Here is a 24,867-nt window from a genome sequence, read left to right on the forward strand (position 1 = left end):
GAGTAACATTCGTCCAGTTCTTCGCATTTGCTGCCTCGAATGTATATTGCTTCGTGAATCCGGTCCATGTTGAGATCGTTTGCAACATCGGCTTTGTCGTTCTCGCTGCCTCAAAGCAATCTTTGCTCTCGACTTTCGAGTAACGCGTTGAACGAAGGAAGAGGCTCTTCTCCATTTTCGGCTGAGCTGATTTGGTTAATTTGATTTTCTGTTCGACCATCTCGGGATACCTAAGTGACCTTATGTGCTGATCGATTGGAGAAGAGCGATCCACCGATCAGCATATTGTTGGTGCCACAAAACTCTACAAACAGCACTCCGATTCCGCTCATCTGTCAATCTTTGCGTAAAAGCCGCCTAAGAGGATTTGGTTGTCAACCTTCGGAATTTTCTCAACGACGCTGTTAAGTTGTCTGTAAAGCTGCTCTTTCTCCGCGGGGAGGTTCAGATCAAGGCGGGTATATAGTAGGTGTACTGATCAGCCTAATTTCCGAATCAGCCATGCTGGTTTTCCAAATTGGCTACCATGGACACGTTGCGTTTGTTTACAAATAATTATTTGAGATCTGATTTCGTTGTTTCATTTTCACATACCCTCAGACGTTTTCGCTGTCGGTAAGTGAAACGATTGGTGACTTGAAACAGTATTACTAACTGAGTCGCCCGGCAGTTAGTTCCTAAGCAGCTTCCGGGGGAGTGCAATTGGTGGCTAAGTTTGTGCCTCTCGATGTGAAGAAACGGCAAAAGAAGAACATCAGTTTGATGTTAGTTGAATTCTCAGTCAGCAGTCGAAGCAAAACATCATCGTACACTGCCCATAGACTCGAGAAGAAGCAAACTATCGGAAATATTGATGGAATCAGCAACATGTGTGGTGCGAGAGTCTGTTAGTTTTTTTTTTATATTTTAATTAAATGAAACATTAACATTTCACCGTTTTAGGTTTTCAGATAAAAATTCATAAATGTTGAAAAAGAAACATATGGGAATTGCGTGGATAACTATTCCCAAGGACTTGCAAAAAAAATGTTTCAGTTCAGTTTTTTGATGTTGGATGCCATCATTTATATGTATTGAGATAGTTCAAGACCCTTCCCAAAAAATGGTCCGTGAGAATCAAGCAATTTCAAAATTTTATTACCCGAGAATTGTTCAAGCAGAATGAAGATTATTTGGCATTAAGGATTGACAAATGTTTCCATGAAAGCTGAAACCTCGGATCTCGCTGTTTTTTTTATTATTTTATTTTTTATAATGTAATATACGATTTTCCTGCAAGATTTTCTTGATGGTTTAAGACCCTTCATTCAAATGGCTCTAAACTTGATTTTATATTTTATCATGCTATGCGTTTTTTATTACTTTTCAGTTTCTTAAAAAAAACTGTCTGATAAAAAAAACCATCAAGTTTAAAACTGTTTCTAGGTACAAGTTTGATATTTTCTTTCATATATGTATATCATATACTATCAATATTATAATTCAATACTAAAATGGAAATGAGCAATATCTAGATGGGATTTTATTGAAAAAAATATCCTAATTACCTATTTAGAACTGAGTTTTTGATATTTTTTTTACAAGACGGTTTTGGTGTTGAATACTGCGTTTACGACTTGACTCAATGACAGAGGGTAACATGCCTTCTAGTTTCATATTACTGCATCACATCCCCGCAATCGTGCGTATCTTAATATACGACAGTCAGATCGAGCTGGCTTTCCCCATGACAAGATTGCTAAGGCATGGCAGCTATATCGAGGGTCGTGCTCATCTTGGATGTTTTGCATCCTAAATCAGGATGCGATTTTTTCGTAGAGACTCCGGTGCGCGGAGATCCAGCTAAAATTAAAAAAAAAAACGTTAAGATTGCAGAAACCAATCGGAAATCTGTTTTGAATCGATTCACTTACCGTTGAGGAAATCGTCCATTGAAACTGCAAAGACTGTCTCAGATTGGAGAGGTTGCAGTACGCAGAGACTTGGCACAGCTGAAATTGAATGAAATATTTCGATTGCGTAATCCGACTGAATAATGAGAACTAAATTTACCTTTTGGAACGTCTCTGCCATTTTCGAATCAAGATCATTCTGCCCAAATTGAGATACTTTGATTGGACTTTGGTATCCATCCTGAATTGTTCCCTGTTTTAAGAAACTTCAGGTACACAATTTTTCCACCGTGTTTGATGACCGACCGCTTATTTAGGAGGAGGAAAGACACAATAATCATTGAGGAAATACGACCGAAAACTTTTTCTAATATTTGTAAACAAAGATAACGAGCCCTTCACCACTTCACCGCGCAGTCCCCGCCTACTTACTGCAAAAGTCAGAAAACCTAGTAAATAAAATAACCTTGGTTCAGATAAGATTTGCAATAGATGTGTGGAGGTAAATCAAAACCAAAGGTTTGGGTTTGATTAACCCTGCGAACTCAGACTTGGAGTTTTCTGGAAAGCATTTCTTTTCATTATTCGATATTTTTCGACTTCAACATAATGTCGTTTTTATTTTGCCCTAATTTTAAAAAGAAACAACTTATCTAAATACTCCCCTTTCTTTTCCAGGATGGAAGGTCTGCTAGTGAAGGCGAGATAACCGAGTACACCCGCGAATCCTGGGAGGTAAGTTCAACTTGTTAAATTTTCCGATACCAGATACCGTAGAATATTTGCTGGAACCATCTTATAAAATGACCGTCGAAAGTCGCGAAATGTCCCTTCTCAAAAAAAAAAAACTAATCCCATATTTTAATTCCGCATTTCTCCGACTCGCGAAACTCGACCTTCGGATGCCTTCATTCTTGAAACGGTGTACAGCTCCTGAAGGCACCGTTCGTTAAAACCTATAATATAATCAAGAGTCAAACCGGATCCAACGATTTGGATGGTTGTGAGGTTAGAATCCTTCTACTTGCTACCTTTATCTTGTTGCCACCCACAAAAAAAAAAACAAAAACAACAACAAGATAACTATGTTTCGTTGTAAACTTTATGTGCGGGCTCAGTGCTTTCCCGTTGTTGTGTAGATTTTGTTTTCTCTCACCTTTCCCACTTTTTAAGTACCTGTAGGAATTCTTCTATTCTGTCTCTAAGTAGCTTATTAACGTAGGTACTGAATACTGGAACAAGAAAATTCCTTGAAAATAATGATCGTTAACCCCTTTTCCCATCCTTTGTACAGTTTAAATCGATAATTGTAACACTTGTAGTGGAGAAGCCTGTTATGTTATTCCCGGTATTGACGAAATGGATGTTAGAAAATGTGTGTAGCATTGCTGTCTATGAGTTTACTGGAAATTTTTAAGCTTTCCAGCCGATAAGAACACTGAAAGTTAGAAAATTTCTCAACAGAGAATCCAATTGAATAAGTTTTTCATCCAAAAGACGCCCAACTTAGCTCGTGTTCAGATCTTTAAGTTATTACGTTTTAGTTTGGCTAAAAACAAAATTCATGCTTTTTTTGGTTTCGGTAAAAGATAGATGGCACTTTTTTTAAACTCTACTTAGAGACGATCCAAACTCTAGCGACACTTGTACAGTTAATACTCCACGGTTCTAGATTTTGCATGTGAATGGACTGAAAAATACCAAATTTGAACAATATTAGAACTTAAAAACTGCACTACCCAGATGCTGACAATGTGCACTACTATATAGCTCTAGCTTTCAGGATGATAAGTAATCTTACAATTGAAAAACAACCTTTAAGTTTTATTCTGTTCTATTTAGTACTTTCTCTATTAGCCGTTTATGTTTGTTTAGTCAAAAGCATCGTGTAAATAGATGAAGTTATGTTTTAAATGAAGAAATTTTACCAAAACAACACGAGCAGGGCACAAGGGCAACTACCGTTTTACAAAATCATTCTCTTTCCAGACTTCATAGAATTAAAATTTGGGACGTGAATATTATTTAGGGTTTTATATTTAGCAGCTATAAGTTTTGTACTTCCATAAATTGTTCTACAGAATCCTTTATGAATCTTCTTACGAAATTCTTCAAACGAAGAAGAGTAATGTCTTAAGTATATCTCATATAACAAATATTTTAAAGGAGGAAAAACATAACGTGAAAAATGAACATTCATAAAAAACAAAAAATAACCAAAGTTACAAACAAATAGAAAATTAACACCAAAAAAATTACAAAATTTTGGAAACAAGCATTGATTTCAAAATAACAATAATGCTTAAAATGACAAGATCAATGAAAATTGGAAAAAAAAATTTATGTCACTCAAAGATTTCGAAAACATCCGAACAGAATGACGTGAAGCTGACAAGGAGATGTTTTTGGGGTCCTGAATTGTTCCTACGAAATTAGAAGTCCCTCGTACAGAAGGAGGGCGCCATATTAAACTTAAGAAAATTGAGTAAAAATCGTTTTTTTTTTTTTTGGAGGGCAAGTCCCACAAAATTCAGTATGTAAATGTTCTTTGTGCAGAAAAGAAGTATTTTGGTTAAGTAGGTTATTAAATTTAATTCCTTTCACAAGCATAAATTGTTGAAAAACTGTGGAGATCATACTAATTGGCATTAATCAACGGGCCAAAATGTATTGATATATTTTTGTACTCAAAAATCACCAAAGGAAGGACCAAACGAAATTCGGAAAATTGAAATTTTAAATTTGAATCCAAATTATTTAGAAATAAATGAAACGTCAAGATTTGGTGTTATCTCAAAAATAATAATTTTTTATGTCAAGAATCGACTTTCTGCGACAAAATTCGAGTTGTCGAATCCTTTTTCTTACTTAATATAACCCCAATGTTTAGTTTTTTTGAAAAAAATTGCAAAGTACTCTCAAGCTTCAGGGTGGCTAGAGAACCGGGAAAACCGAGAAAAACACGGAATTGAAAATGGGACCGGGAAAACCGGGAAAAAACCTGGAATTTCAAATCAAAACCGGGAAAACTTTTTATGGATAATTTTTTCCCTAAATAAACCTATTGGATTCTAAAGTTCATTGGTATCATCATTATCTTTTTATCTCATAAGCCCTATAAAATTTTGATCTAAATTCCATCGAAAAATGTTGAAAAAAGTCGGAATTGTCGGAAATGAAAAATCGTGATTTTTGAGCACACGACATACATTTTAGTGCTCAGTTTAGTGGTCCAGTTCAAAAATATTTTGTGTATTTCCTTAATTTTGACTGTTTTGAATTCTGGGGAAAAATTTATCAAAAATTACAATATTCAGTAGACAATTTTATCATACATAACCATACTTCAAATTTTTACAAAAAATTCTAATAAAATCAAAATTTTCTGGTTTGTGTTATTTACACGTCAAAATCTATTAAAAATTTGTCCAGAAATATTTTTTTAAGTAATCTCAGAATTAACTAAATTCATTTTTCAATCTTGCTCATTTTTATCTTAAAATAGAAAATTTTATGTTTAAAAAAATTTTGGATTCCTAACTTTTAACAGGAGGAAAATGTGATAAGATTGCTAATTTTTTTTTTAATTTAGGACATTTTACTAACTTTTTAGCAATCGTGTCCGGAAAGATTGCTAATGTTAATTGATTTTTCTAGGCAAACTGTAGAAAACAACCAATTTTCAATAAAATTAAAGAAAAAAGCATCACAGAAAACCATCACAGAATTTTCCAGTTTAATCATAGAAAGTCAGAATATTATTTCACAAAAACACAATAAAGTTTGACAACCTTGATTTTTAACACCTTAAGAAATTTTTTTTGTGAGTTTTTTTTAATTTGAACTGTTTTGAATTGGGGCAATGAATGGAAAAATTTATCAAAAATTACAATATTCAGTAGACAATTTTATCATACATAACCATACTTCAATTTTTTACAAAAAAAAATCTTATAAAAACAAAATTTTCTGGTTTGTGTTACATGTCAAAAATTATTGAAAAATTTGTCCAGAAATAAATTTTTGTTTGAAATTTTCACAGAATTCACTGAATTCATTTTTCAATTTTATTAATTTTTTTTTTCTTCTTTTATGCTATTTTTTTAAATTGAGGACAACCTTAATTGTTAACACCCTAAGGACCAAGAAAAAAAATCCTAGCCGAGAAACAGCGAAATTCGGAACTCTATGTGTTAGAAATCATTGAACCAAATTCCACAAACTTAACTTCTTTGAATTACGGCAAGTGTTATGTTCAATTTTGTCGAAGAATGTTTAATGATAAAATAAAGAACTTTTTAGTTATGGTTCTAAGTGTAACACACTTGCGGCGAGCGAAAAAACGAGATATCTCATATTTGATCCACAATGTGTTAAAATGCCATGTCCAGAATCAAGCACCCAGAACTCAGGCTCTAAAACCAATTCAAATTATACAATTAAAAACCTTACTTAGTTTTTAAGACGAGAATCGAAACACAATTTTAGAATACTAAGGAGGATTCAGCGGATTCTGTTTTCAAAATTGCTGAGAAAAAAAATTTAAATTAGAATATCAATCAATTAATTCGAGTAAAGATCCATAATTCACCCGAAATTCATCGTTGATGATAATATTTCTAATTTTAGAATTTAAAACCAGAGCTCAGTAGTCAAACTCAGTATGCGATAAACTAGTTTGTAGTTTAAATAACAAAAACTTTCAAATCTTCTCACACTTTTACCACTGACCATACTGACTGGACACTCGATTTCGTTTGTTGGATAATTTTTTCAACAGTACGCAATATCGATTCCAGAGTGCACATCGATCGATTAAGTGCACATCGATAATTAAAAGTTATTTAAAAGTTAGTTTTCTAAACTTAACTATAGTTAGATGAGGATGTACATTAACAAAATGTTCTGAACATTTGTTGGGGCATTCAAATCACATGTTTTGCACAAGATTTCAACATTCTACGACGTTTCCAAGCCAACTTATTGCAACTTTAAGTTTTATTTTTACTCAACTTCACGAGTTTTTTTGCAAAAACGTGCAAGTGGATTTTTAATACTAATAAACCACATTGAAGCTTGAACTAAATGCAACAAATTGGTGTTTGCGCCATTTGTCTCCACGATCTCATATTTGAACACAACAAGCATATATTTGATGTGTTTTACGTGTTTCCATACAAAAATTATTAGAATGTTGAAATCTTGTGCAAAACATGTGATTTGAATGCCCCAACAAATGTTCAGAACATCTTGTTCATGTACATCCTCATCTAACTATAGTTAAGTTTAGAAAACTAACTTTTAAATAACTTTTAAAAGAAAACCCTTATAACTCTGCTCTGAAAAGAGATAGAGTTTTGATGTATTCAACAAAGTTTCATATTTTCACGTATTCTACAACTTTGTAGTATATAATTAAGTTCCACTTTAAGTCATTTCGGACCACTGTGCGTCGGTATTGCGAACCTGCTAAATTTGACGAAAAAAATTAGCCAGAAAATTATCGAATTTTTGTTCTAAGTTTCTTGTCAGTATGATCAGTGCTTTTACTTTTACATTAAAAAAAAACTCTTATTTTGGTTAAATAAAAACCCTGATAAACATATTCATTTGTGTGTTTCAAAACTGGGAGGGTCATAAAATGTCAATCGAAAAACCGGGAAAAACCGAAACTGGGAAAATGGAAACTCGTTGGCCACCATGTAGCTTATATTATTTATTTATTTTTATTTACATGATTTTTCGTCTAACGACAAGCTTTTTCCTCTAAAAAACAGCAAAACCTGAGGGTTTTTTTCTTCGAATTTTAAGTGTTTCTAGAGGAAAAAGCTGATTGCTAGTTTGCAAAAAATCTATAGAAAACTAATGTTAATTTATATACATACCAATAGAAAGCCAATAACTTGACCAACAAAACCCACTCAAAATTTTTTTCGAACTTGGCCGAACTCTTTAGGTTATAACTTACTGAAAAAGGCATTATTTTGGATATTTTGAAGTGTAACTCCTTTCTCAGTTGAAATATGTATTTGACATGTTCCACAAAATTGTTTGTTTTAACAATTTGAACCACTTTTTCAAATATACAAAGTTTGTAATACGTATACTAAAAAAGATATTAAATAAAAATTCAAAACTACTTGTATTATTGTTATTTTTCACGGCAAATCAGTCCAAGCTTTTTTATGACACGTATTTTATTACATTCCCGACGTTTCGGTGTCGTATGACACCATCTTCAGGGATTAAATAGTCGTTGTGTATTGCTTTTGTAAAAGCGTACTGTTTAAGATTCCGTTACTAGAATAGATTCACAAATATCGAGAAAACACTTAGCCGTAACTTTTAGTTGACAGAACTCGGCGTGTTATCGTTTTCAATATCGTAACGGAATCTAAAACAGTACGCTTTTACAAAAGCATGACACAACGACTATTTCATCCCTGAAGATGGTGTCATACGACACCGAAACATCGGGAATGTAATAAAGTTCGTGTCATAAAAAAAAGATTGGACTGATTTGCCGTAAAAATTAACATTAATAAAAATACAGTCGATCCCTTGAATAACACATTGCTTGTATTATTTTCAAATCGTTCGTAACTTTTATGATTTTCATGCGATCTTGACTATGCTGTCTTCAATAAAATTTTTTAAAATAATAAGATATACAACTGTTGTGAAGACATCAATTCTCTAAACCAGGGATGAGCATCCTTTTAAAGCAACGGGCCACTTCTAATTTGAATTTTTTTCGGCGGGCCGCATTAAAATAAAATTTTGCCAATAAAAGGGTGCAGAGCTTTACGTATTTTTTTATAGCGACAAATTTTCGACGAAAAAAAAACTAGAAAAGGAAATATAAAACGAATGCATGTTCTTTTATATACACTTTTTTCTTTTATTTATGGTAATTAAACCAGCCGAAATTTAATAAATTTAATTTTGATGATTTTTCAATTCAAATTGATTTGAAATGTTTAGCGAATATTATTTTTTTCACAAAAAGGAAACATCATTTGCTTTCCTTTTATTGATAAAAAAAAAAACGAAAATTATTAAAGGCGTCGTAAAAAGATTTGAACCGTTTTCTGAGAATAACCCCGACAACCCTCGTAAGGTTTCAAAACCATGAAAAATTCATAATTTCAGGGATTTTTAACCAGACTTGTCAATTTTTAAGTTTAAATTTTTGATTCTAGAAAAATTTTCAGATAACTTAAATTTTATTAATTTAATTTAGATACCTCTGAGATAGGATTTCTAAGGCAGTATCATGAAAATCTTACGACTTTGACAATGTGGATTGCTGATTTTTAAGTAAAATGACTCAATTTTATTAATATTTGGCTTTATGAATTTTCTAAAAATAGCATCACACAAGACAACAAATTCTATATTTTTCCGAGGTGCAAGGAATCTGTCAGAAGAAGTTGTAATCTTATTTTTTTTGGAATTTCTTAAATTGTAGGATTGATTTTTTTTTTAACTTTGTCCCTGATTGAATGTAGGGGTAGTAAATTGATTGAAAATCAGCTTTTGGTTTTTATATAGGTTTATTAGTTTATCAGTTATGAAAGATCGATTGTACTCAAAACTGATCAATCAAAACATTTTCTTCCAGGCGCCACATCACTGAAACTAAAAGTGATAGACGAAATCTGTGAAATTTTTTAAATTCAGAACGCCAAAATCTTACAAAAGCAGTTATTAAAACATAGGCACCAAAAATGTTGTTCGTTACAAACTATTTGGGTTAAATCACAGAATGGTAGATATTATTTTTGTCGAGAAATCAGAATTTCACTGAGTCAAAATGATAAAAATTCTATAATCGTTAACCCAGTATTTATTATAAAACTTTCCTTATTTCTGTCATTGATATTGAACAAAAATATTTCACACAATTTTGAGATCGTGAGAAATTGTGAGATAAATTTAATTTCAGATAAGCTTCATGTCTCGAGGGCCACAAGTTGTTCATCCCTGCTCTAAACTAATTATTTTAAGAATTTTGTTTCCCTTCCAGGTGGAAAAAATCACTTTTTTCTTTCAAAAATTCGATAGATCATCAAAAAATGTGAAAATGTTGTGAAGACATCAAATGTCTATCGTTTGCCGTTTGTCTGCAAATAATTTTGATCGCTTATTAGGTGCATTTAGCCCTGTGTGCGGTCACGAGAATTTTAAATTAACATATTGTTTTAATCAATTAGATTGATCAAAAAGTTGAAACACTTTCGGCATTATTTAGAAGATGTTTATACATTAGCAGGTAGCTCGGTAAAAAAAAGTAATATTTCCGAAATTGCTGAAATTGAGTGTATTGAACTCTTATGATGTTTATTTGATTCAATCAAGGTAATAATTATTACAGCGTAATTAAATGCATAAAAAGTTGATCCGTTGTTTTTTTTTTGTGATAAATTTGAAAAATAAAACATCAAGACATTTTTGTTGAAATTTCGAAAAATTATAATTAAAAATTCCACAGAAAATCAGAAAAAAACATTTTTCTACAAAATTTACTAATGAATGATAGTTGAGTTTAGAACGTTACGAAATAAAAAAAGAAACTTAAACTACGTTTTGTTTTGAAAAAAAATAGTACTCTGTTACCTTTAATTGATAATTCCTTGAATTTTATTCTATTTTCGTTTCATTCTTCGTTTAATTTATGATTAAATGGATCCATTGATAACTAATCTTATTCCCTATTGCTAGCTTCTTCCTCAAATAAACCTCAACTATTTATATAGACTTCCTTAAGAGTCGTCTGTCTGGAGAAGAATTTGCGAAAACAAACCTGCTTTCGGTTATCCAGGGCTGGTAGCGAGTCACTTTTTAGTGACTTGGTCACTTTTTTTGGGTCAGTCACTAAAAAGTCACTTTTTTCATCATTTGGTCACTAAAGTCACTGTTTTCCGAAAAATGGTCACTTTTATCACCAAAAGTCACTTTTTTCACCGAAAATAAACCAATGAAAGAGTTAATTTGAATTGCGCGTGTTAGTATTGACGATAGTAACGTTAAATGATCAGTCAGTTATAAAATTTTTTCGCCTCTGGCGGAATTTCAGCATAAATCACCCTTGGCTTGAGACATTTCGATCTACGACGTTATTTGACGTTCATGAATTGAAACTAACTTTGATTGTAGTTTTTAATTTGTTCAATCAACCTTTTGTATTGGAACTCACAACTTGATATACAAAAACCATTTTTTTTATTAAAAAAATCTTTTATGTCATAAAAAATGTTATGTTGATATGGAATATTCTTTAAAAAAACGATTTCATACTCAATTTTATTTCGTGTTTTTTGTTCTTCTAAATACTTAAAAAAGGGTTTTATAAATTTACACAAGGCCACAAAATTTACATTTTTCTTAGATGCAATGAATTTAAACGGTAATTTCAACTAATTTGGGTTCCCTGAATCTAAATATGTATGCAATATTTCTATCAGCTTTTGTTATTGAAATGACTTTTGAACATAATTAAAAATCTTTAGAGAAGTTTCTACACTTTTTTCTACAAAACTCAAATCAAAAATATATTATTTAAAAATAAAAGTTTTATATGAATTGATGAGCTTTAAATAGAATCAAGTTTTTTTTACACTTTCTGCTGTGATTTCAAAAATACTTGTAATGACATTTTTTCCATAATCAGTTATCTATAAATGTTCAATTTTACTAGTAATAAATTCTCACCGAAGAAACGGAATGATCCACAGCACACTAACTGCTCTTCCTCCGATCCAGAAATGGATGTTAAAAGTGATCAGAGCAATATCAGAAAACCCCCCATCTTCACTTATGTGAATCAGTGCAAATCAAGCACTGTCTCTCATGATAGGAAGCCCAAACCTAACCCTTTCCCGTTCCCCAATCCAAACAAACTCAAATTTAGATTTAAATAATAAAATTACTATATAGACCATCAGCAAATAAAAACTTTGTATAAAGTGATATGCCTAATAAAGAAAAAAAAAAGTAATAAACTCTTTATCACCAAAACTAAATGTGTTCGGCCGAATTTGACAAAATTTCTAGTTTAGGACACTATTTACCAAATCAATAATTTAAAAAAATAAGCACCATTATAGTAAAAGTGAAAAATGTTTATTGAAAAAACTTCACCTGAAATGTTTTTAAAAACTAATCTTTTTTATTTCCATATTGTTATTTAAATTTTCGAAAAAATTTACCGAATTTTATTGTACAGTTTTTTTTTCAATTTTCTAATCAACTTGTCGGATTTTTTTTAATCAAACCTTTTTAATTTTTAAGACATATTTTTATCAATTGTTTCCTTGTTTTTAAATTCTGAATTTTCGTGTTCTTCAACCATAAGCCTTTAACTCCAAATTTTTAATAATAAAACATAATTTCAACCTTCTGTTCATTCAGGACCCAATATTTTAATGAAAAGAGACAAAATACTCAGAACTTGTAATTTAAAGCTTAAAAACCTGCGATTGAAAATTAAAAACTTTTTAAGTTGCAACTTTAAAAATAAATTTTGATACGAAGTGTTAACTAACTTTGTATTTGATTTGTGCTTTCAATATTAATAACAAAAGTTTTGAAATCATTATTTTAAATTTTTCATCAGTCTTTATCATTCACGTTATTACTCATTTTCTAACATTTCTTTGTCAGTGTAGTTGAACATTTAAGCTTATTTAAGTTATAATTTAAGCTTCAAAAATGAAATTTTGATAACTAGAGGATTTTACTTGATTAAAGGTTTTATGTCTGACTTATATAACTACTAGCTGACCCGGTGTGCATTGCTACACCTTGCAAAAATTAATGTAATTTGTAAAAATTTATTCAAATTAAGATATTTGTAAGCATTTTTTTTTTAAATCAAACCTCATCATGGTTTAGAACCAACAACTTTGAGATGAGAGCTGCAGCTGGAGTTCAGAATTGCAATTCAAATATGGTATATATTGTTTACTGAAGCTTGATCTCTAAACTTGTTTTTCAAGGTCTGAAATTTGTACTCTGTTTTTAAAGCTTCATAATGACTCAAATAATGTCAATATTTATGGATTTTCCACCTTTTTCCCCAAAATGGGAAGTTACGAACTTCTATAAAAACAATTGTCACATCTATTTTTGAGTTATGCTTAATATCCGTACGCAAGAAAACCCTCTTTTAAAATATGGTCCCTTCTTTTAAAAGCTGTTTATCTTAAACTTACATGGGAGCTCCCCCATCTTTTCCAATTTTGTCCCCCACTGCTTGAAGAAGGTAGGCTGATTTATCCGGCTCGAGTTTACATAAATTACTAATTGAAAGAAAATGATTCGCATATTGGAATTTATTGCACATTGTACTTGATGGAAACATAATTTTGGAAACCGATCAATAGCGTGAATCGGGACAGTTTTTTGAGTATATTCCTGATTTTCTGTATTATGAGCACTTCCTGCCCCTGATGAGCTTTAGATGATGTATTTTTTAAGTTAAAAAAAATAAGCTATCGAAATTTGAAAAAAAAAAACGATGAAAAGGATTTTTTATAAACATTATCAAACAGCTTTTTTCACCATCCTCGCCCTTCGAAGCAGTTTAAATATCTATCCTTTTGCGTCAAAATTATGTTAAAAAAATGTATCGCCATATGCCAAACTCGTGGACATGAGAAATTATAGCTTAAAGTTTTCCCAAAAAACACTTATCATGGTATGAAAATTATCGATTTCATACAGTGCAATTTTTTTCTTTTTAGTTAATTTATTAAAGCAAAAAATATCAGTTGCATCACTAAATAAACTCTCCGCGTTTTTTTTATTTTCTCTTTGAAAGTCAAATATTCAAAAAAGTTGGCAAAAACAAATTTCTAAGTTAACGTTGTCCCGTATATTGGGGCAAGTGTAGATGCAAAGCTTATTTTCAGATGCGTCAGAGTAATGGCTTTAAAATGGATTTAATACGTTTATCTGTTTGTTTGTTTTATCAAGTTTCATTTATATATCTGCAGTATTCTAGCAGTATAAATTTATGTTTGTTAGTCCACTTTTAACGAATGCTGTTCAAAGAAAATGACCTTCATTTACAAAGACATTTAAGAATTTTAAATATCCGCTTCAGTTTCAACTTTCGGAATACCCCTTCTGGTCTTTTCAACATATTGAATCATTTTAAAGATGAATTTCTTAAAAATTCGACGTTTGCCCTTGCCCCATCGTGTAAGTTGACAGGAGGGGATATTGTTTTGAACACTTTCAAAGTATACTAAAAATTTCTCATAAAAAATTTGCTTCCAGTTGAATATGAGTTTTAAAGTCTCACTTTTCAAAAAAGAAGCGGACCAAAAGTCTCTTTTATGCAGCCATATAACACAAAAACACTTTTCATGTTAAGTACGTACTTAAATTGGTATGTAAGCAAAAAGAACGATGTTTTTTTCAGAATTATTTAAAATTAAAAACTCCCATTTTCATTTCTAAATTCGTTTCTGTTGTGTATTTGGGCTGAAGTAACAATTTTTAGAAGAAAACATAATTTTATATTTTTTTTGGAACAGAGAAAAGTTGAACCTTTGAATATGCTCTAGTGTTACTTTAATGAAAATTCTTTCGAAAAATGAATTCCTTCACTTTTGGTCAATAAAAATCAGTTTATTTCACTGATACCTTTCACTTATGAACACGTCAGTCCTATCTTATCTAATTTTAAGAAAAGGCTCTTAATCAGTTCATGTGTCGGATCAGATTTTTTTTATCTTCTTTTTCAGTTAAGTACATTTTTACATGATCAACAAAATGTTTCCGATCTACCTATGTAGATAGCTTATTCATATTTCTGTTTTCAATATGATTCAAAAATAACCTTGGGTTAAAAAATTGTATGTAAATTCTTTTAATTCAGTCAATTGTCCGCAAAGTGTCATACCATTATTTCATTAGCATCAGAACTAAATATTTATTTTTTATTTCCACGTGCTGTGTACAATTAGGCAAGAAAAGCACATCTAGGTTGTATATCGCCCCCACGTGCATAAGAAATATAGGTACTTGGATGAGAAACAGGCGCCTAATTGTTCAATTTTTCCAGCGATCAACGAACAGCTTTGGTTACTATCCACTTGCGACGACATTTGCTTGACCATAGAGACGAAAAACAAACCCTTCAAAGAAAAGAAAATCTCTAAAAATGGATGCCATGACTTTTCAATTTCAGATTTTGGCAAAAAAAATGTATATGTTTTATTCGATCGGCAAAATGTCAATCTGGATAACATCTAGGCGTCATGCATAATCATGTGCTGTACAAATGAGCTAGGAATCAAGTAGAAAAAAAATCACATCAAGGCTTCATATCGCCACCCCTTGCATTGAAAAAATGCTTGGTTGAGAAATACGCGCCAAAATATTCCCACTGATCAGTATGCTATGCCATGGTTACTATCCTCTCGCGACGTATGTTTGCGACGCCTCGACCATGGAGACGAAAAACAAACCGCCCAAAGGAAAAAAAAACCTCGAGAAAATGGATGTCATGACTTTAATTTGTTTTGAAAAACTACATGTTTTGTATGGAAGCCCCCTCTCCCTTAAGTCGGAGCGGTTTGTAACTATCATAGAAACCATCCCCGGCATCAAAAACCCTTAGATGCCAAGTTTCACGATGATCGGTTCAGTAGTTTCCGAGTCTATAGGTAACAGACAGACAGACAAACATTCATTTTTATATATATAGATAAATATGTTTTTCTTTTTATCAAATTAAATTAAACCATCAAACCTTGAATAAATTCTGTTCAAAACTCATTTCTAATTCAGTAATCGGTAATTCACATTTTAAATCGTGATTAAATATTTTTTGGTCAAATTAAAAAATTACAGCGGAATTTCTCACTAAACTTCCAGTTGAAAATGAGGAAAAGAATTCCAAATTTAGATGAATAAAAATGAACAATTATTATCATTTTCCTAACATCTATTCATGGTAAGTTTTGTACAAGATTGGACATATATTTTAGAATTCATTTTTTTTTAATTTTAAATTTGCTAAGAAATTGTTTTGAAACTAATTTATTTCTTACTTTCTTGACTTATCGAAAATTTGAAACATTCAATGTAATATGTTTCCAAAATTTTGTTTATCAGTCATTTTTTTAGTTTGTGTGTTGAACATGAGTGACAAACGGTGTAAGAAAACCTTTTCCTTTTCAATTTTTTATTTTTGGTATTGTTATTATTTTTATCTTAATTTGAATTTCGGAGCCCCCCCCCCCCCCTGGACGGGCCTGATTTGGTCACATTTTTTTTACTTCAAAGTTACTTTTTTCGTTCTACATAGTCACAATTTGGTCACTTTTTTCGGTCCTCTAAGTCACTATTTGGTCACTTTTTTTCAAATTTTGGTCACTAAAGTCACTACTTTTTTATTGTCAAACCGCTACCAGCCCTGGTTATCGATATTCTTTCTTTGTAGCAAATTTCGCTTTATCTTGCGGCTCTTGCTTCAAAAGACGTTCACAAAACCAGTTTCGGTTCGGTGTGTTTACAGCGAAAATAATTGTTGTTTAGGGTAGTTTATCTCGAATGTGGATAAAAATATTTGATATTAAATAAATTTATATGTTTTAAGGGTCAATTGGCTTATAAGTTAGTGTTAGAAATTTTGTTAAAAACATACTAAACAAGTTAACAAGCAAGAAAACTGATTCTGAGATTTGAGGAAAGTGACATTAATTGGTTACTTTACCCTACGGGTGTTTTGTTTCCAGTTTGCTGTAAACAGAAAAGCTATTTTTAGAATGTTGCCTTTCTTGCAGCTCTTCTCAAGTTCCAGAGTAAATTTGGACCTTTCTTGAGGTTTCTGCTTGATGATCGAAAAACTCAGTAATGTGGCCTTATTTTGCGTCGACTTCAACTTGGCATTGCTTTTTTTTGCTAGGAAACGTTCCGATCGCAAAGCTCATGATACCTCTTGTTGACTCTCGTGAAAAGCTCTCAAACCACCTGTAGATTTCTACCAAGTTTCCATAAACAAACATGTTCACAAAACATCCTTCAATATGGTGAGGCTTAGCCGGTTTGATCAGGCAATCTCGAACCTGTTGCAACCGGTATTGACACGTTATTGGCGATATTTTTGCACGGTTTATGTTTTTGTTTGGCAAAACTTCCACATTGTTGCAGCCGAACGACGTGCCTCTGGAATTTATTTTGTTTTTAATTTGGCCGTCCGAAGATATCTCTAGATTCCGCTCTACTGATCCAGAACAAGTTTGGGTAGAATGAAAGTTGCGACCTTATCGTGTGTAGGGCGAAAAGTTTTGTTCGAAGTTTTTTGTTTTTTAAGTGGCTGTTTGTTCATGCGTCTTACGGTGGAATCAATTCATGTTTAACGTTTTCTAAAAAAAAACAAAGTTTCTCAGTTTTCAGTTTCTGTTTTCTGATTTGTAATATCATTAAAACGATTTTTAATTTCTCTTTTCTGATTTCTGATTTCTGAATTCTGTTTCCTGATTTTCGAGTGATTCTTGAATTTTGATCTTGATCCATAATCTAGGTATAATTCAAATACTATTTTTAAACTCCGCTTTCAGTTTTAAATATTGGCTAGAATTTTTGATTCTAAATTCAAGATCTGATCAAAACTTGGGGCCTAAAATGTCATACATCTTATCTCTTATCAACCTCTTATGACACTTCATCAGAATTGAGGAATATGAAAATCTAGAAAACCATTCAAAACCCATAAATTCAAATTAGAGCAACAAAAATCAAAAATAGAAATCAGAATTTTGTTTTCAAATTACGAATTTTCCTGTATAACAAAATTTAGATCAGAAATCAAACAACATTATTTGAAACATTTCAAAATTAAAAAAAAAAAACTTTGTTAAAACATTAAACTTATTTTTGTTTGGTATTTTGATCCATAGGCAGTTAACGTTAGCTAAATTTGTATCATCGTTTTTTTTTTTCAAAATAAATTGAGGCCACCAGCCAGTGCTGAAATCAACAATTTTCAGTTAAGTAGATGTGTATACCAAAATATTCATTACATCTTAATCTTTGTTTGGGGCAAAACTCAGATTTTTTCGATCAAAATAAAACGATTTGAATTAGAAAAAAAAATGAAATCTCGAGTCTCTGATAACTTATTTTGTCCACGTACAAAAAAAAAATCTAAAAATAAGAAATCAGAAAATCATTTCTGATTTTTTTATGCCGAGTAAAGAAACTTTGATGCCTAAATCGCTAACAACCTGTAACCAAAATGAGCTGTCAATACCAAAATGACAGCATAATTCTCCCGTTGCCAAAATTAGGTTTGATTAGAGTAACAATATGTTAACAATGATGGAAAACCAACACCAAAGTAAAGCATCAATAGCAAAACGATAGAATTTTAAGTTGTCGGTGAAAATTTAAACCCAAATTTTTGCGTTATAGGTTATACCACCTTTATTCGGGAAAAAGGATACAAAACTTTACTTAGATGGCATGATAGCAAAATTAGATAAATCTTTGCTATAAAAGTAAGTTTGGGATGGTTTTAAAAAAACAACTGAAATCATCCCTCCCCCCATGTGGTTCCAAAAATGTCAAACATTCTGTTCTCTAAAATCAAAATTACAAATTACTAATCAAATTTTGATGAACGACTAAAATGCTTCAAGTGTAAAAAAAACCTCGAAATTTTATCCAAGGTCAGTAATTCTACTACAGCTTTTAAAAAAATGTCTAACTTGTTGATTGAAATTCAGTTCTGAATATAGAATTGCAATAAGCTAGCTAGTCAAATTGCCCAGATTTTGCCCAGAAATTGAGTCATGGAAATTATGCATTTGAGCCTAATTTTTTTTAAATTAATTCCATCAAAATTAATCTGATTTTTTTTAAATGTGATTTAAAATCGACTGATGTGATTATTAACATTAAAATTTGATGTCCGTGATAAGTGTTCGGATTCTGTGTCCAGTTTATTTTACTGAGCTTCAGTTTGGATCATCATTGGGAAAAAATACTTATTCGAATCTCGGTTTTGCATTTCAAACTGCTATATTCCAAACTCATCATTGAAAAGAAAATATTCAAAATAACAAACTATTTTGAAGATTTGAAATTTTGGACTTTTAATTGTTATGCAGAATTGGAACTACAGAAAGTTTCATAATGGTGATCAAGAATTGTAAAATCTGAAACAGTTTCACCATTCGCAATTTTCATCCAGATGCACAAGTTGAATTTCGAATAAATAAACATTGAAAACCACAAATTCTGAATTCAAATAAGATATTTCTTGCAGAAATTCAGATCGAAATTCGCTTTTTGGCTCATAATTTGAAAGATTTATTATCTAGAGCTTAGATTCAAAAATCGGTTCAAATTCGAAATTCATATTTTGAACTCAGGTTCAAAGGCAATACTCAGATTCGGTATCAAAATTAATATAATTTTATAATCAAGATCAGTTTCAAAGTTTATATTCTGGGTTCAAAATTAAAAAATTATATTCAACCAGAGTCAGTTTGGAACACGAACCATAAGAAATCACATGTATGAAATAAATCATGAAATGAATTATTTATACTTATTTTTGTGGCCAAGAAACTTGTACTTTATTTTCAAGATAAAAGTCACCTGACAACATATTTTACTGTTTTTTTGTTTGACATTATTTATATTGTAGATTCTTCTTAAGGGGGGAGTAGGGCTAACACTTTCAAAAAATCGATTTTTTTTTTATTTTCTTATTGTAAAACTTTTCAAGAATGTTGTGTCAAATTTTCAAGTCAATAGAAGCAAAACTGTAGAAATTATAGGCCTTTATCTCCTCTTATCTAATACTGCATCATTTTTAGAGCAGAAACTTCAAACGCGTTTTTCTCGAAAGCACATTTTTAAAGTCAGTGGACATCGTCACACCAAATCATTTGAAAACTACTTCACCGATTCTTTTCAAATTTGGAACATATTTTCTACATATAAAAACCAAACCCCAACGATGTTCTTTTTTTTTTGTTTTTTTACTTTGGGGAGATTTTACAGATAAAAAATGGCGGTTTTTTTCGTGAAAAATCGTAGTTTTTACTTCAAACAGCCACAAAAATTTCATAAAATTTTTTTTAAGTTAAATAAAATCGTAGGGGTCCAGAAAAATATCTATTAAAAATATTTTGCTCTGATTTTTTGACTTCAGATGGTTCTGTGCTGAGCTACAGTGTCCACCGCAAATCCTGTTTTCTAAAAGACATCCTCGAAAGTGCTCCGTCACCGACTCATTTTTCGATATTTTTCTAAGGAAAAATTACTAAATGTTCTTTTAACAATGCTTTGTACAATGCAAAAAATTTGAATACATTTGTTTGAACGATGATTCTAAAAAAAATTCGTGAAATTGGTGTTTTTTTTTACCCGTTAGACCTTACTCCCCCCTCAAACAAAGCTTTAAACTAAAATCTCTAATTCTATTCGATTTAACAACAGTAGAAAATAAATGTGATTTTAACCGCAAACTTAATCTCTCACTTTTATTTCTCAATATTTGATAATTTTTTACCAATGCCTTTAATGGTCGGTCATGCTTGTGGTTAAAAAGAATAAGCTTACTACTTTCTAAATTTGAGTAAGTATAAACAGTTTTTTTTTAATGATATCTTCAAATCCCTTATTTATTTTTAAAAACTTGTTGGAAAAAATGGCAACAGCTATAATTATTTTCGGAAGTTAGAAATTCAAATCAATACCTTACTATTGGATCATGTAAAATAACCCAAATAATTATATATAACCTTCAATTTTGTATGCATTGTTAAAGCACAAATGTAAAAAGAAAAAAAATTGTCACTCAAACCCACTCTATATAATTTACTAAGGCGAATTTAGCCATTCCGGGCACCCATGTTGAAACATCATTTAAATTATTCAGTTTCATAAATTATGTTTTCAAATGTGAATAAATGAATACAAAATTTGTAACTATTTTACCCATAATAGCTTAATATAAGAGATAATTTATCATCTAAAATTAATCAATTTCTCGAATGGACATGTACCTACTAAATCTTACATAAGTATCATAAATATTGATGATATTTCGCCAATTTTGACAGAAAGTTTGATTATAGATGACCAACAAAACAGACCAATAAATTTGGAAGTCAAGTGTTTGAAGCGCCACGCAGCGGTCAATTCGTGAACTTTTTCCACAAATCTTCATGGCTCCGCTTCGAAAATGAAAAATTTCATAACGAATGACACACTTTTGCCCACCATAAATCAACTAGGGCTCATTGTTTTGAATGTGGATTGCGAATAAAATCAAAAGCAAGTGAAATTTATCTATTTTGTTTGAGTTATAGGGTTGTGAAATTTACCAGTCATTTGACTGGTCAAATGCTGGTCAAATTTCCGGAATGCTTCGATTGGCAGTTAGAACTGAACGAGTTCACCACGGATTGCAAATTAATTGAACTTCGATGCTAAAGTTCGAAGGGGAAAGTCGCGTAAGACGGATACAGCGATTGAAACGGACACTTCCAATATTTTAAAAATTACAATTTTTCGCACAAATCTAATGATGGGAATATGTTTGCCTAAATAAGTCTAAAATAAACACTTTAGATACTCTTTGTTTATTTACATCAAGCTAGGTCTCATAATAGTAAACAAACAAACTAAATCTTTGAGGATCCATTATTTGATGTAATTTTCTCTACTTAGAAAATAGTTCGTAACTCGCAACATTTTCGAAAACTTCAACCGTTTTCAAAGGTGGAGGTTTATTAGGCTTCTCGTTAACTATCTGGATTTTTAGCGGAAAATCAGCGAATTTCGCTCAAAGGGCTTGAGCATCAAACTTATTGAAAAAAAGTTGCTTCGGCGGATAAGCTAGCCACCTAAATGTAGGGTTAAACGGACACATAAGTTTCTCCAGAGGTATTTCAAGATGTGGGTTGTTCCTTTATATGCCTGCAAAAGACCTTGGCGGTCGTCAGTTTTTTTTTTTCATTTTGGTTTAAGAACGTTTTCAAATACTTAACTCACAAAAATATTTATTTTTACAGCAATTTTTCGGGGAAAATGTCCCTTTTCCACGCAGTGTCCGTTTTACCCGATCATTTTTGAAAAGTGTAGTTTGCAAGCATGTTTAAAATTACTATAAAAACAGTCTTGATGGAGGAAATTTACTTGTTCCAATGGTTAATGCGATAGCAATCAACTTAAACTGCTAATCTGCACGAAAACTGTTATGAGAAAAGCAATATAGGTTTTTCTATTTCAATTCTACCTTGGGTGTTCGTCTTACTGGACTTTTTCCTACAATCACGAATTAAAACGAGAAAGAAACGAAAAGTATTGAATAATTCGCTTATCTTTTTGACAACATGGTTAAATTTATCTTATTTTTTTACAAATTTAAGCGAAAAATTTTAGTTGCCATTTTCGCTCTCAGCTGTTTTTTTTTGTTTTTTTTTGTTTTTTTCTGTTTTTTTTGTTTTTTTTTTCATAAAAAAACAAAAAAAAAACAGAGTTAAAATGTCAACTTAAATTTTTCCTTAAATTTGTAAAAAAAATGTTTGCTCTGAGCTAAACTTCACATTCTAATGAAGTACATTTTTAAAGTGCTGATGGCGTTCAGTTCGGTCTGGTCGAATCCTGGCCATTTGAGAGAAAAGTTGACGGGATTTTATGAGATGGATTCGAGATTTGTAGAACAAAAACCTAAAGAATGAAAACTAGCACGTTGGCAAAACTGGGGTGAATCCGTGCACCCGTGGTTGATTATCTAACTATCTACATGCAAACATACTTTTATTTGCATTTGTCAGAAAGATTCCCATGACCTGTAAAGTGAATTCAATACGAGTTTTTTGTTTTGTTTATAATATAATCAATTTTCTGAAGAAAATAATAACCAAAACAAAATCGAAAAAAAAATCCAACATCACACCACACTGTGTTTTCGTGTCGTTTCGGTTGAACTGTGTCAGTGGTTTATTCCCTGATACCTTACAATGATGCTGCTAATGCTACTTCTGTTGGTTGAACCATAGGAGGTATCGTTATCTTGTCCAATAGTCATCGTCTCGATCGTGGTGGTGGTAATATTTATGGTCCACGAAAGGTTGAACTGGCCATTTCGCTCGATCATTCTCCTCCCGGACCGGTCGATGATAACCTTTCAATTGACCGGGAAGATGACGATTGCCTGCTATCACTCAACAACGATTCGCAATTGTTGTTTTAGTTATTATTTAATACTTGTAGCAGTAATCCTCCAATGGGAATCGATCGATCGCCTATAAATGCACACATGTTGCTTATCATCAGCAGAATGTTTGTTTTTATTCGCTTCATACTACTTTGACGTTTTTACTGTTTAACTGTTTGCCGAAGTTTTTTTCTTTCTCTCTATTATTTACGGCAGCTGGAAGCAGCTCTTCGCCATCTGTGTCAATAAACCGAGCAAATTATTAGTCATGGTTAAGAATTTAAATTAACTCCGATGGATCAGATATTGGCGGCAGTTTCACAATGATCCATTTGGGTGGAATACTTTTGTGTATCTGTACAAAACTTCCTAATGTTACGTGATAGTGCCGTTATTTTGCAAAAACCAATAACAAACGCCGAACATTGCAGCGGGTGTGGTCATTTTTAAGTGGCCGATCGAATTTGAATCGAAAGCTTATTCGATTAATTTGAATCTATTCATTTGACGTCAGTTTGCGTGATTGCTGCAAAGTCGCGCTCGCATTGATTGATTGATTCGTCCCTAATTGAGCAATACGGAAGGTATTGTTCGGACTTCGGGTTAGATCGGCTCTGCTAAAAAAAATATCTTATGTTCGTCTTCGGATTGTTGATGTCTGAGAGCTTACTTTCATTACTCTTTTACGAACCCAAATCAAATCATTAGTTACTTTCTCCGATTTTTATGACTTGGATTTTTTCAATTTTTATGTTTTTTTATCCCATTGTGCAAAGTTCCTGCACACAAAAAAAAGCATAGTAAAACTACTAAATCCGTGGTTTAAATGAACAACAGGCAACCATATTTTTGAGTCAAATACGTTTTGTTGTTTATAATACCTTACTCATAGCTATTTTTACCATGTACTGAATTTGGCTGCGCATAGTAAATTCGACTGCGTTTTAGTAAAATTGTCAATGAAATGATGCATGGTTTTACTTCGTGCCTAGTAAAATTGATATGTTTCATGATGAAACAAGTATGTGTTATGATAAAACTTAGTATGCACGAGGAGCTTGATTTGAATAGTAAAGTTACTATGCATGTTTGTTTGTTTATTTGCATGCATGCATTATGACTTCATGTAAAACATTGAAATTCACACTTCCGACACACGTCGGTCAATGTAAGTGTGTTCTCCCGATGCTCTGGATAGATTTTTTCAAGTTATGAAACTTGGAAGCAGCTCCCAATTTGTTAGTTTACTCGCGGGTTTGATGATTAATGATCCTGAATAAGTATAAACAACAAGAATGTTTTCCATAGTAAAATTATCATACGCACTGATGTTTTTGAGTCAAATATGTTTTGTTCTCAAAAGTACCATGTGCGTAGTATTTTGTTGATGTGAATTGGTGCCACAATGTCTAAATTACTATGCGGACGCTAGTTTTAATAGAAATTATGATGAAATTATCATGACCATAGTATTTTCGACAACAAACATTGACAGTTATCGAAAATTACCAGGTACATAGTAATTTCAATATTGTTTCATGTGCACTTTTACAAAATTGATGTTATAATTTGCGTGGTTGAAAATACTATAACGCAGAAATGGTAAAATTATCATGACAACGTCTTTGGAATAGCAACGCAATTTTTTTCCGTGTGATCTTTCAAGGCACGAACGCGTCCGCCAACAATCGTATGTGATGTAGTACCTAGTAGGTATGTAGATGATCGCAGCCCCGGCTCGTTCATATGCAGCGAACCATTCTTCGCGCAATTCACTAA

At 31.7% G+C, this 24,867-nt stretch overlaps 1 protein-coding gene and 1 long non-coding RNA gene across 20 annotated transcripts in view; one reads left to right on the forward strand and one right to left on the reverse strand.

Moving 5' to 3' along the window:
* LOC129751152 (TLD domain-containing protein 2) overlaps nucleotides 1-24,867 on the forward strand; it is a 637,530-nt gene that overhangs the window by 529,813 nt on the left and 82,850 nt on the right. For 18 of the 19 annotated variants that reach the window (XM_055746481.1, XM_055746483.1, XM_055746482.1 and 15 more), the window contains 2 exons: nucleotides 2,571-2,627; nucleotides 2,823-2,900. In XM_055746481.1, the coding sequence (XP_055602456.1) occupies nucleotides 2,571-2,627; nucleotides 2,823-2,900 (135 nt within the window). The remainder of the gene's footprint in view (nucleotides 1-2,570; nucleotides 2,628-2,822; nucleotides 2,901-24,867) is intronic. The other variant, XM_055746478.1, reaches the window with a different exon arrangement.
* On the reverse strand, nucleotides 1,113-2,389 carry LOC129751156 (uncharacterized). The gene is made up of 3 exons (XR_008738622.1): nucleotides 2,053-2,389; nucleotides 1,914-1,991; nucleotides 1,113-1,842 (listed from the first exon to the last, which is right to left on the reverse strand). It is a non-coding gene; the product is annotated as an uncharacterized LOC129751156 (long non-coding RNA).

The sequence above is a fragment of the Uranotaenia lowii genome, chromosome 3 (assembly GCF_029784155.1).
Source record: "Uranotaenia lowii strain MFRU-FL chromosome 3, ASM2978415v1, whole genome shotgun sequence".
Classification (NCBI taxonomy): Eukaryota; Metazoa; Arthropoda; class Insecta; order Diptera; family Culicidae; genus Uranotaenia; species Uranotaenia lowii.